Source organism: Athene noctua, chromosome 3 (assembly GCF_965140245.1).
Source record: "Athene noctua chromosome 3, bAthNoc1.hap1.1, whole genome shotgun sequence".
In the NCBI taxonomy this organism is placed as follows: domain Eukaryota; kingdom Metazoa; phylum Chordata; class Aves; order Strigiformes; family Strigidae; genus Athene; species Athene noctua.
The window spans coordinates 30,594,745-30,608,102 of NC_134039.1; the positions used below are offsets into that span (position 1 = coordinate 30,594,745).

The 13,358-nt window shown below is 47.2% G+C and overlaps 1 protein-coding gene across 1 annotated transcript in view; it reads left to right on the top strand.

The window, feature by feature from the left end:
• Positions 1 to 7,531, top strand: part of CACNA1I (calcium voltage-gated channel subunit alpha1 I) — a 184,123-nt gene extending 176,592 nt beyond the window's left edge. Inside the window, exons 34-37 of the mRNA XM_074901371.1 lie at positions 2,756 to 2,872; positions 3,247 to 3,412; positions 4,264 to 4,460; positions 6,728 to 7,531. Coding sequence (XP_074757472.1) covers positions 2,756 to 2,872; positions 3,247 to 3,412; positions 4,264 to 4,460; positions 6,728 to 7,429 — 1,182 coding nt within the window. The 3' untranslated portion in view covers positions 7,430 to 7,531. The remainder of the gene's footprint in view (positions 1 to 2,755; positions 2,873 to 3,246; positions 3,413 to 4,263; positions 4,461 to 6,727) is intronic.
• The last annotated feature ends 5,827 nt before the right edge of the window (positions 7,532 to 13,358 follow it).

Consider the following 13,358-nt stretch of genomic DNA (forward strand, 5'->3'; position numbering starts at 1 on the left):
TATTCTTAGATCGTATTTTCTAATGGCTGTTATAGAGCCATAAATTATTTTTCAAAATTGATATTTTAATACATCTAAAATGTGGAATTGAAAAGAAATTATCTATATCTGCAGGAATAACTTTAGTAGTTAAATGTAGATATTTTATTTCTGATCATATGAATCAAAACTACAGCTCAGGATTTTAAGTCATGGTTGATTGTGACCTTTTCTTCATATTTCATAGTATAAAAAGCACTGAGGAAATTTCAACAGAAAATCACTACATGTAGTCAGAGCTAGGCTTGTCCCAGCACTACCACCAGCGATGAACATAATCATTAATCAGAGGGTACTCTGGTACATCAAGATATCCTAATGTGCATTGTACACACAAACAGAATTGTACTATCTCATAAGAAATCAATCACAAGTTATATAGGCAAACCAGTTTTTATCTAGTCCTATTCAATACATGTGTGTTGAACAAAATAATATGCTTGCTGCCTGCTGAATCACCCTTAACTCTGTCCTTGTGAAAAAGATCACATATTAGCCAAAAATGTTCATTCCCATTTTGTTTGTAGTTTAATCTGTCAAGATGCTGAGCACAGTGGAAGAACACAACACTTAAACATATGCTCAAAGTTATAATATTAATATGTGCTAAACTTTTTGTTGCAGAGTAGAAGTGCTCAGCGTCTTTCCCAGTTACACTGCTGGCATTTTATTTTCAAATCAATTATTTGTTTAATTAAGGATTTTTGTAATCATGGCTCTTTTTTAAAAGACATGCTATATCTTCAACTAGTTATTTTCTAAGGGATAACTGTGCATGGTTCAGTGTCTCAGGTTTATGTCCCTGGCAGTCTTCATGGAGTGTGCTCCTAGTGAACCACCACTGCAATTTAAAGATTTTTTTTGTTCCTTATCTTTAGTCAGAAGATTTTTAAATATTCTGTGGCAAGGGAAGCTATGAGAACAAAGTATCTTCTTTTTTTTTTCATACTACTAACCTCTTGTCTTGTCATAGCTATCCTTTCACTCTTGGGCTGGTTGACAGTTAGACATCTGTGTATTGGTGGCTGATAGTGTGTTTAGCCAGTGGCAGGAGTTTGCCAGTGAGCAGCGGTGAACCATGTTTCCACACATGCAGTTTATTCATGACTTCATTGATTATGTTTTTCGTGTTGATTCCAGGGTGGCCAGAATGTGTGAGCAAGTGGTTTAGTGAAGAACAGACTATTCTGGCTTTTGTTGAAACCTTTTTTTATGGATGAAGGAGGTAGTCACAGACGTTATCACATTTCACGCTCGTGTCTCTACAAGCACAGCTGTAAGGCTGTTCTGGTGTTACAAGCACTTAGGCGAGTAATAGATGAGTACGCACACAAGTGGGACTGAGTGAAGACCGTCTTTCTCTACACAAGTAGTTGCTGACTGGTGGCTGTGTAGCGTGCTTGACATAACTTCATTGTGGGCTCTCCGATGCATCTGTGCTCTGAGCAGCAGTTGTTGGTTTTGGGCTCTCTTCACAGTTGAATGGCACCATGTTCCTGTGTCAGAATAATATTCCAAATAAGGATGTCATTTGTGCCCTTTACTTAAATCCAGCTCTGGTTTTCTGTCCTGTTTATTCAAAGTGCATTATCCCTTGGATGGAGACCTCTTCCAGTCTCTGGCATTGGCACAAGCCACTAAACTCCCAGCTCGAAGGAGTCATCTCTCCAAATGTTCCACCTGCTCTTGTAGTACAAAAGCTGTATCCACCTCTTGCAAATGCAAACACAGCAGGGGACAAGTTAAATGGCCAGGGAGTAAGCTGTCCCGATTGAGACAACCCTGAATATAGCTCTCAAGAGTCAGGTGCTGTTTTTGGAAGCTGGTGGGACTTTAGAGACCAGTGACGGAAAGCCCAAGCACAGGAGGGACAGAACAGCTGCTTGGGCTATTAGAAGAGGAAGATGCTTTTCAGGCATTGTGGGAAAGACATGTCAGGGAGAGGGGACTTGAAGCTTGGAGGAAAGAGGATGGGAGAAGGGGCACATGTGGTATGAAATACACCAAAAGATGAAGCAAGGTCAGGCATGGGACTGGGGCAGAGCTGAGGCTAGTGGTCAGACTTGGTTTCAGAGAGCAAAAGTATGAGTGGGCGGGAGGGGTGAGTTTAGGGACAGAGAACAGGATGGGAAATGGTGCTAGCTGAGGTCTTGGGTAGGTTATAGGTGAGGTAGACAGAGAAGACACAGGGAAGCTGGAGGGAGACAGGGTTTCAGTGATGAAGGTAAGAAAACATGAAAAGCATGATACTGGCATGTACTGCAAGAGGCATGACTATCCCTGGAATGAAAACACCTTTACATTTAAGCAGGGCTGTCTGTGGCCCCTTCAGAGAGAGGGGCTCCACTCCTCATCCTTCAGCAGAGCAGACTGCCTTCTCACCAGCCTGAGGGAGTCCTCTTCCTGCCTGGCTTTACTTGCAGGGCTTTGTGCCATCCGTATCCCTGGGACAGATTCAGGACTCCTTCCTCCAAGTCTGGCACTAGAGGAGCATGGACTGGCAGTGGGCTCCTTGCAGATATGTTCAACCTTCCATAAAAAGTGGATTCTTCTGCCCAGCCCAGGTCTGGGTTAGGCAGTGCCTGATGTATCCAAGGAATATAACCTAAAATTGATCTCGGGTCTACAGGCTCTCACTTATTCACCATAAACAGTGTGACTGCTTGAAATACGGATGCCAGGCATGAACTGTGACAGCTCCTTTCCCTTCCTGCAGGTCCAGCTGGCTGAAATGGAAGCATTATCCCTCAACTCAGACAAGTCCTCTTCCATCCTTCTAGGAGACGAGTCAGACAATCGCAGCACTTCTCAGCTGAGTCCTAAGGAGATCAAGGTTAGTCCAGGGCGGTCATGAGCATGTTGCACCATGTGCTGTATTTCTGTCCCTGCTCATTTAAGTGCTCTGTATTTATCCAAGTGTCTCTGCTGAGGAATATAAATTCTGGTCATTTTTCAAGAGCTTCTCTGTAGACACATATCATGGAGAATGATTTGAATAGAAAAAAAAAGATGTATATTTTTGAAAGGTCTCTTCACTGTTGTTAGCAACTTCCTCTTAATGAGCCTAAATTTAGGGGATTTGGGCTGGAAACTGGACCATCTCTTAGCTAGCTTCAGAATCAGCCCTTCTTGAGGCTTTGACAAGTCTGGTCTGTCGTCTGCCATTAAATTTCACAAGGCTTTGTCCTCACTTATTTTTTCCAGCAGGATGGCCAGGACAGCCCTGACTCCAATTGGGTAGGTGATCTGGGGGAATGCCTACTCCCAATATCCAGTGTGGATGGCTCTACAAACCCGGACAGTTACCTGTGTGAAATGGAGAAAACATCTTTCAACTCAGTCCAGTCTTGGCTAAAGCATGAAAGTACCAAAGGTGAGCGTGGATCTGATCATTCTCCGGGTCTGCTGAAAGTGTGGGTTGGTTCAGCTCATCTGCCTTTGTCTTGCCTCCCCTCTGCCAAGAATGGAGTTAATGTGATGTGGGATTACATTAACCAAGAATTAGCTTTCAGTTTGCCAGTCTTCAAAAATGGGGTGGAGAAGTTCCTTCTTTTGCTGCTAGATCTTATAACCTCCCTCAGAGTTGCCTGTGTGAAGTACCGTGAAAGAGCCGATTCCCATTCACAGTAGTGGACCCATGCACGGTCAGAGAGGAGTGGGAACAGACTCCCCTGACATGCCAGTTGGATGTGGTCACTTGGCACGGTAAAATGTTGCTGCCTAACAACAGGCTCCTCAGATACAGGTTCAGGGAACATGTAATACATGTCTGTCCTTGGTGGAAGTGCTTCAGTTGTATTCTTGAGCATGGTCAGGCCTCCTGTGGTCCCCAGCTTTCCACTAGTTTATTTATCTCCCTTCCAGGATCTGAGATGAAAGTCCTCTGGCATACATAGTTTAATCAAGGCCTTACAGCTCAGAATTTCTCTGTGAGAGCAGCAACAGGAGAGTCAAGCTGGGCTGCTACTTTATGGCTCTGAACTGTGTTAGATCTTCTGGGTCTGGTGCAGGTTTTGGTCCTTGTGTAGAAAGTGGGACCCACTGGTGTGATCACTAGACTAAGACTTCTTGGCCAGAAGTGTGTGTTACTAGTTATCATACGTACACTGGACTTGCAGGACCCTTGGTGTAACAGCAGCAAAGGCATCAAATCAGATGGGAGGACATTTCATTTTTTTTTTCCTCTTTCTGTTCTCCTTCCCATTTCTTTTGGTGCTTTGTCAGTCCCTCCCAGCCCCTTCTCTCCAGGTGCATCTTGCCCTCTGTTACCTGTACCAGCAGAATTTTTCCACCCAGCCATCTCTGCCACTCAGACAGGGCCTGAGAAAGTCTCATGTCCACGCAACCTTCCTAAGATCTCCCTGCAAGGCTCATGGGCATCACTGAGGTCTCCGAGTGTGAACTGTTCACTTCTTCATCAGGTGAGGACCCCTGCTTCCCTCTACTAGGAAAGCTTGATCTTCACATCACGCCCAACCAGAGGGGACTGAACAGGGACGAGGGCAGAGGAAGGAGAGAGGAAGCTGTGGTCATGGGCTGGGTGACCTGGATCTAACCTGTTGGAGTTGGAGTGGACTCCAGAGTGCTGGAGGGTTGTGGAGGAGAGAGGGTTGTATAATAAAGGGGTGTTGTATAGCTCTCACTCCCTGAAATCATATATTATTCTGCTTTGGATCAAAAAATAGTTTGACAGCTACAGCTAGCCCCACATTGTACAGGTTTAAGCCCTGATGGGATAGGAGAGCACGTTGCCGTTGCCCCTCCCCCACCCGCGGCCGGTCGGGCTGGAAGTTAGGCACAGACCCGGGCTAAAGTAACAAGGAATTTAATACAACAGAGTGATAGAACAATCTGAACAACAACAGTAGTAATGATAACAACAATAAACAGCAATAACAGTGAACAAGACAAAAGATATACAGAGAAATACCGCTAACTGGTCAAGGAGCAGGCCCGCCGCGTGCATGGCAACCCCCAAAACCAGAAGCGAAAGTAAAAAGGCTCCGCCCCTGGACCTGACGTCAGCATGGTATGAATAACCCGGCTGGAGATCCCTTCCCCCTCTCTCTCTGCTGGGGAAAAACTTGACTCTATCCTAGCTGAACCAGGACACACATGAAGACGAAATCACGTCACCTTTTAGCTAACCCCTGGGTCCCCTGCACCAAGTACGCTGCAGACACCTGCATGCACAGCATCCACAGTGTGAGCCAACAAGGTGACAGCCTCCTTGGTTCCTCTTAGTGCCATGGCTCCAGATCATGCACCTACTTGGTTGGAATAGGCTTCTCCCCACCTACCTCCTCCACAGCCCTTCATGCCACATCCACATGCTGCATCCCCGAACTCACTCTTTTCCCCTGTCCACTTATCTCTTACTTATCACTTATCTCTTTTTCAGAAAGGTGCTATCTCTTTCTGAAAAGGCAGCTATTTCTCACTAGTGGAAGAGAAGAATAAAAGTGGTGGGGAAGATCAAGTGTCTCTGAAGAGCAGAGGAGGCAGAGATGAAAGTCCAATAGAGATCCCTGTTATTGTTCGTGGAAGATACTCCATGAACAATTCCTATTGAGGTGTACAGGGACATTATTCTACACAAACGAAAAAATAAAAGTGAAATCATATGTTATCTAGTTCTATGTGACAGACACCCGTGGCATAATACAAATGTGTATAAATTTACCTAGGATAAATATAGCCTCAAGATGAGACCACTGAGTTGTTGCAGTGTTGAAACTTCTGGTACGAGTTTAGACATGAAGAGGAAGAGCTCTGGAGCGGGCATACCACTGGGACAAAAGTACTGAACTGTTGCAAAGGAGAAACTTCTTAGCAAACTTCTGATTATGTGGTGCAGATTGTATTGAATGACTATGGTTCAGGAGATGGCTTCCTGTCCTACATGCATCATTCCCAGTGCTGTGTCCCAGTGATGATCTCATAGTGCAGACCAATTTCCTAGTAACAACTGAAATGCAGCTTACCTAACTAAGCCCTGATACAAGGAAACTAAGGCTGTTTCCCCTTCCTGATGGAAGGGGACGCCACCTTTCTGACCTAAATACCGTCACTGCCACTAGTGCTGGTCAGAAGAACCATGAGACCTCATTTCTTTCCCCAAACACTGCTGAATTTTTAATGAGAGGAAGTCTATGTACAGATCGCGAGGTCTGTGTACAGAAGCTCCCTGATTTCTGGCCTGCTGGTTTTGATGTGTCCACTGCCTGTGTGGCAGGTGCACAGGGAAGCCAAGAGCAAGGACCCACAGGGAACATTGGCTCCACTGCCTCCTGGACCACCAGTGGCCAGGGACCCCACCCAGCAGCAGGGGCTGCAGAGCTCACAGACCTGGCACCCCTTCCCTTTGGTGCATCATTTCACATGAGAGGGGAAGATTCATTATAGAGCAGGATGAAATCAGAGCTCAAAATATTGAAACCTTTACTTCTTCCCCAGAAGGGAATCCCCTGGGCAAGCTGTGTGGCTGGTGCTTTGTAGCATTGCTTGGGTGGTTTATAGCTGCCCTCCCAAGCAGAGTGAGAGAGAAATTGGAGTTTTTCCCCTTTTTCTGTAATTGTGGTTTATTTTCACACCACAGAGTATTAAAAAAAAAAAAAAAAGGGCAAAGTCTCTTGCCCCCTACCCATCTCTTTTCTAAGAACTGTGTTTTCACACTGCTGCTCCACAGGCCCCTGAGAGTGATACGTCGCTGGACAGCCGGAGCAGCAGCTCAGCGGGCAGCCTGCAGACCACGCTGGAGGACAGCCTCAACCTCAGCGACTCTCCCCAGTGCACCCTGGACCTCCCAGTGGCTCTGTGCCCCATGCCAGCTGACGGCAGCCAAAGACCCCTGGCAGCCCCCCTTTCCCCTGCCTCCCGCCGCCGGAGCCTGCGGGGTCGGGGACTCTTCAGTCTGCGAAGCATGTGTCGTCACCAACGCAGCCACAGCAGTGGTGGGAGCACCAGCCCTGGCTGCACCCACCACGACTCCATGGACCCCTCAGATGAAGAGGGGGCAGGCAGCAGCTTGCGGGGGGGTGGCAACAACAGCGAGCCCTCGGAGACCCTCAGCAGCCTCTCACTGACCTCTCTCTTCTCACCCCCACCACCGGGGCTGACACTGGTGAAGAAGTGCAGCAGCACCAGCAGCCTCCATGCCAGTCCTTCGCCCCGCCGTCCTGCTGCCCACCACACCAAGCCCTTCTACACCGTTGACCCCCGGGGCTTCCTCTCGATGCCCTCCTGGGTGACGGACTTCTGCAAAGACACCCCATCGCCCAGGGAAGGAGAGGAGCCGGATGGCCCCAGCAGACTGGGGACAGGGGACTGTGGCTCCCCACTCCCATCCAAGCTGGAGCTGGGCGATGGAGTCAGCAAGAGGAACAGATGAGGGTTCCTGGGGTGCAGGGAGGGAGCGTTCGGCCGCTAGCATGGGGAGCATGTTTCATTAGCTTCTCCCCAGCAGCAGTTCCAAAGGATTTGCAAGAAACAGAACCAGGCAAACAAAATTTTATAAATATATATATATACATAAATATATATATATATGGAATAAATACTCTGGTACCATACCTCAGAGGCGTGGGAGAGTGCAAGCAATACGGGAACAGTCCTGCCCAAGGGCAAGACCTGGACCATCACTGCAGAGACTATAGTGACAAGAAAAGGCCATGGGGGTGGGAGGACCAGGACCCCTCCTCCAGCCAGGTGACTGCCACATGGCGGTTGTTTAGTTATATACATATACATATATAGAGATCTCGATTTATTTATTTTTTTTACAGAGAGATTATGAATTTCAGAAAGTGCTAAGGAGGAAGAAGCAAACAGGGGCTGAAGGAGGTGCTATGCCAAACAAGGGTGGGGGTGAAGGGAAGAGAAGCAGGGTGACCAGCAAGGGAAAAGCGTCTGGGGTTTGCCTTGCATGTTGCTAGGAATTTCCTTATTGTCCATGCTTCCATTTCAAACATTAAAAATTGTGGGCCAGATCTTCAGGTTGAGTGTAAATTGGCAAAATGCAATTGTGCGCGTCTGTTAGTGTCAAGCAGCAGCACTCTGGCTTGAGGTGGATTCACGCTGATTTACAGCCGGTGAAAATCTGGCCCTGGCAGCAGGGAAATGCAAACAGCCATGGAGCATGGGAAACGTTTTGAGGTGAAAAGCCTTGCTTTGAAGGGAACGTGTGAACACAGCAGGCATGCTCATGGGAGAGGGGATGAAGCTACATGGAGTATTTTTGTTGGTTTTGTTGGTTTTGTCTTTTTCGTTTTCCAACAAAAGAAAACTGCTAAGGGAAAAAATTACAAAGTATGTGGGGAAATTTGGAGTGGGAAAGGCAGGGTGGAAGGGGAGAGGGAGGTAAAAAGGGGAGAGGAAATCGAACTTTTCCCCCTTTCATTTGCAGTAATTGTGATATTTTATTTTAGAAGCCCAAAGGTGCAAAATTCATCTCTAGAGAAACCTGTTATTTTTGTATCTTGGCTATATATATTAAAAGAAGACAAAACCTAGAATTTTAAGAAAGACAAATAAAAGCAAAGGGGGCTTCAACAACACAAAATGTAGTCAGTCCCCTGGCTGAGGGCTAATCCTGTTCCAAGTCCCAGCAGGAAGACCCTAGAAGAACATCCTCAGCTCAGTGGCAGCTCTGCCTCCTCTCCAGCATCACCTTCATCCTCTGGTGTTTTTCTGATTTGCGTTGGCGTAGCTGGGACCAGAGTCCTGCTCAGTGCCAACTGTGGTCATAGAGAGCAGGGAGTATTAGCGTGTGTGTGTATGTGTGTGTGTGCACCAAATGTAAGGATGTTTGTGTGTGTTGTGTCCTATCTAACTGGTTCACGAGCTGGAGAGATGGAGGAGAAGGAGCAGGAGAACTACAGCTCTCCTTGCCTCTGTTCTGCAAGGGAGTGTGGGTGAGGAGGGCTGTGGTGTGGAGGATGAGGGCAGACTGACTCCTTGGACCATGACCTGCCTCAGGATCCAGGATTCAATCTGGCAGACGTGATCCTGTCCTAGTGTGGTTGCATTAAGGCCTCCAGAGGCTGCATCTCTCCTTGCCTTTCCAGTGGTATGACTGTATGTGCCTCCTTCCCAGCCAGGACAAGCCTGGATCTCCTCCTGCAGCAACTCCAAGGTTTTGTACCCTTCCCAGGTTTGCAGGTGGTTAGGAAAGCCAGCCACCTGGAAGGGCACCAAGAATTTTGGATGTCACCCCCCAACCCAGGGAAGTTCCACTAAGGTGTGTCAGAGAAGACAGAGTGAGAAGGTACATATACACATCTTTTGTGGGAAGGAGACAATAATAGCCCAATGGAGATGGGGAGATTTGGAGGCTGGTACACTTCTCAGAGGAGGAACAGCGGTCCCTTGGGGATTCCCGTGTCATTTTTTCCATCAGATCAAGAGGTCCCCTGCAGCCATCCCAGAGCTCTCCCAGCTGACATATGAAACATTGTGAAGTGGGCAGTACAAAACAGATGTTCTGGTTTTATTGTGACCTGTCTGATTTTAAGCAGTTGTTGCATCATACTTACTGGGGCTGTAAACAGTAAGCACATCAAATGGGACCAACAGCTAGGGAAAGGATAATTACTGTGTGGACTTTATTTGCTGGAAGGAGTGTTTGCTGTGTTGCAAGCATGCATGCTAGCTGCAGGGAGGTCAGGCCTGTGGAGACAGGAGGGCCCGGATCCTTGTCCTTGCAGAAAGGATCCTGATCCAGATTTATTAAAGCAATAATAAGGGTCTTTGCACTGGTGGTTTTTTGGGTGAGCTGCCCCTGCCTGCTCTCCCATGGGCAGAGAGGAGAGACAAGACACGTGGTTTCACATCCTTAGGGAAGAAGGACAGTGAGTCCCCAACTGCCTGAACAATGAAATTGGGCTGCACAAGGCTTAGACTCAAACCCAGAGCTGTTTTGAAGCCAGAGGCAGGGTTTACCAAAAAACCCCAAACAGTTAAAACTCATCCAAACCCCAGACAGCTCAGTGCACAGAGTGTTCCCTGGAAAGTCACCATAAGGGCACTTGGAGGTTGAACTCTGAGCTGTGCTGGCAGTCATGTGGGCTGTGAAACATTTCAGCTGATAAATGGAAGAAAAATCAGACATTGGTGCAGTGCTAGAAACAACCCCGATATTTAGTCATGTTAGAAGTATGGCCTGCACTTGGGATAGTTGGGAGGGGAAAAAGGTCAAAAGATGGTGGGAAAGATGGTGGTGGTGACCTCATGGGGTGACTTACAGCCTTTAGGATGGATGCTCTCTCATCTTATATTCAGTTGTCCCTTTAAGTGACTTGCAAGGAAAAAATTCTCTGCTTCTCTCACAGTTTGGGGTTCATGCTCTGCATGATGTCTCCCCTTTGCCTCCCAGCAAGGTCATGCCACAACTCCCACCTCCCCACAAAAGGGCTTTCACTCTCCACTGTATGGCTCGAGCAAAAGGCTTCTGGCTTAGGAAGGAGGTTGCCATGGAAACAGAAGACTAGGTTATCTTTAGAGAATATTTTGTCTCTCTCTTTTAATTATTTACTAACTGTTTGAAGAAGAAGGAGGAAACATCCATCCTTCCTGAAGAGGAAGCAGAATACTAAAACCCAGCAAATGCCTTATGTTTTTGCTGGGGATTTCTGTGGTGGGGCAGGTTGTGCGGTTTCTCCTGGCAAGGGCTGCCTTTCCCAGCTTTGCCTGGCTGTTGGCACCAGGAAAAACCTCTGTCATCACCCACCCACCTCCCAGACAACACCTGAGGGCAGCCCAGGATTTGCCCAGCCATCTTTTCAGCCTCTCATACTCCCCACTTCCCACGGGGGACTATATCGCAGGCAGCTCCTGCCAGGAGGCACTTTGCCGTCATCAGCCTGAGATCGCTCTGTTTTGTCCCGCTGCCATGTTACCCTCGTACCTAGCTCTCCCCCACGTCTGCCACCAAAAGCAGTCCCTTTCCCTGCTTGATGCTGAGTTTCTCCACATGCTCGCACACCACTACTGTGTCCTGCTCTGGCTGCTGCTCCACCAAGATATGTGTATTTAGCTCTTTTGATCTTGGCTTGCCAGCTTCCTCCACCTCTTTTCAACATTTTTCTTTTTTTCTAAGTCTTCCCTGCACATCTTCCCATCTCACCACGGCCTCTGGGCGTGCTGGTGTGGTTTACAGAAGCTGCAGAGCAGAGCCCATGCCTCATGCTTCTCACCCTCTTGCATACGAAATCCTCAGCTGCTCCAATCTGCCCATGGAAAGCACACCTGTATTTAGTATCTTTTCTGCACCCAGAGACCCCATCTCAGCACTGCCAAATGAATGAAGTGTGTACCACCAGGTGTACTTGTGGCTTCTCCATCTTTTCATCTGTCTTCCTTACTACTACAAAAAGTTTCCTTGTGAAATTAGATATATGGGAAACAATGGCCAGCATGACCATTGTTTCCTTTCATGAGAAGTTGGCAGTGTAGTGCATTTGTGGTTTTTTGTTTTGTTTTGGGGGGGGGGGGGTTTGTGAGGCCAGGTCCTGTGAAGGACTTCTGTGAAATTAATGTGAGTTGAGCAGGCCTGGGGAGGGGAATGGGAAATTGAAAGTGTCATTGAGCAGGAAAGTGATTTTTTCAGACAAAAGAAACATAAAGCAGAAAACTCAGATATCTTCAAGGAATTTTCTACTTTTCTGCTGAGAATGAAATGATTCCTGCCAAAATCGCCCTTGTGTCTAAAATGCTTCCACAGGACATCACAGAGGTACTGTGTCCTGGGTGGCTCTTTGTGACTGTCTCCTCACGACACCAGGCCACTTGTCCACCCCACCGTGCACTGAAGATAGATCCCCAGGCAGTTAGTGCAGATGTGCCCTGCACAGCCACCATGCAACAAGAGCAAAAGGTGCTGTAGTAGTGGCTCAGGAGCAGAGTTCTGATTTTGGCCAACGTAACTTAAAACTCAAAATCTGTTATGAAAGAAATGGAGGTAAGCAGCTTTGGTTTGCCTGTTCTTATCACAAGAATTTCACAGATACAAAACACAGTGCACCTTGTAGGAAGCACTTGGTACTTTGCGAAGTCAGGAAGGACCCTGGATGTATGCCACCTGGTTCAGTTTATCTGCATGTGATCTGACTTGCCAAAAATTCCCTTCCTTCATCTTCATGAATACTTTATTTGATGAGATCTGCCTTACTTCTCAGTTTTTTTCATGTTATTTTTGCTCCTTGCTAGGGACTGGCTTCCAGTAGGAACTCAGTATCTCAGTATCTTTGAATTATCATTCATTTCTTCCATCTCATTTAGATATATACGTTTCTTCTCTAGCACTTTTTCCTCCCTCTGTGTATTTCCAAGCCCCCTGTTTACTTCTACTAAGATCCTGTCACACTTTGAATGGGAGCTGGCAATGTGATATTCAATATTTATGCCTCCCAGCCACTTCCAGAGCAGATGTGCTCAATTCACAAGTAAAAAGCTCTCACCCCCACCAAAACTGACATCCCAGCCTCTGGTTTGCAGTGTGCCTCTGTTTTTGCTGCAACAACAGTCACAGTAATAAGGGCTCTGCCCTTTCCCTTATGCTGGCAATGAGATTGCACAGATGGACCTTATGGCTGGGTATGTCCTCAGCATTGCTTTTCATGTCAGCAAAGCTGCTGAGCATCTTTCAGGCTTGCAACATTAGTAGGAGCAGGGAGAACGCGGCACCTCACAAAGTTGCTCCCATTAACAGTTGGGCTGTTGCCATGTAAGGCACAGCAGGCTCCCCCTCACACGTCCCCTTTGCTGTGCAGCGTCATGGGTGCAGAGGAATACAAATAATTTTCCTTAGCGTTTTTTTCTGTAGCCACCAAAGTCAGCAGATACAGCGCTCTCTTTTGTCTCACGGTCCACGGAGCAGAATGATAGAGTGGGAGAGGCACTGTTTTTCCAAGGGCGTTTTCGTGGAAACCAGAGCACTTTAACCCCTCTGGCTAACACTGTTTTAGTTATCTGTATTATTTCTGAAACCGTTAAAAGATGCTGTGGTTTAGGGTTGGGTTTTTTTTGTTTGTTTCTGGTTGCTGGGGCAGGGTCGGTGCACACGGTGCATCATGCAAAACAACAGCAGCTCCTCCTGCAGCTCCCCCCCCCCCCTTTCCTCCAGCTTATTCATCCTGGATGAAATTTTTGCACTGTAAATTACCTGTTTGTGCTGACCACGGTGCAGTGGGATTTGTTGTTTGTCATTGCCCTGCTGCAACAACTTCCTTTATCTTCTTATCTTTCTTATGACTGCTGCTAAGGGATTGCACTGTTCCTTCACACAGCCTGGCAGAGTATCTACATAAAGGGGGCTGGCAACC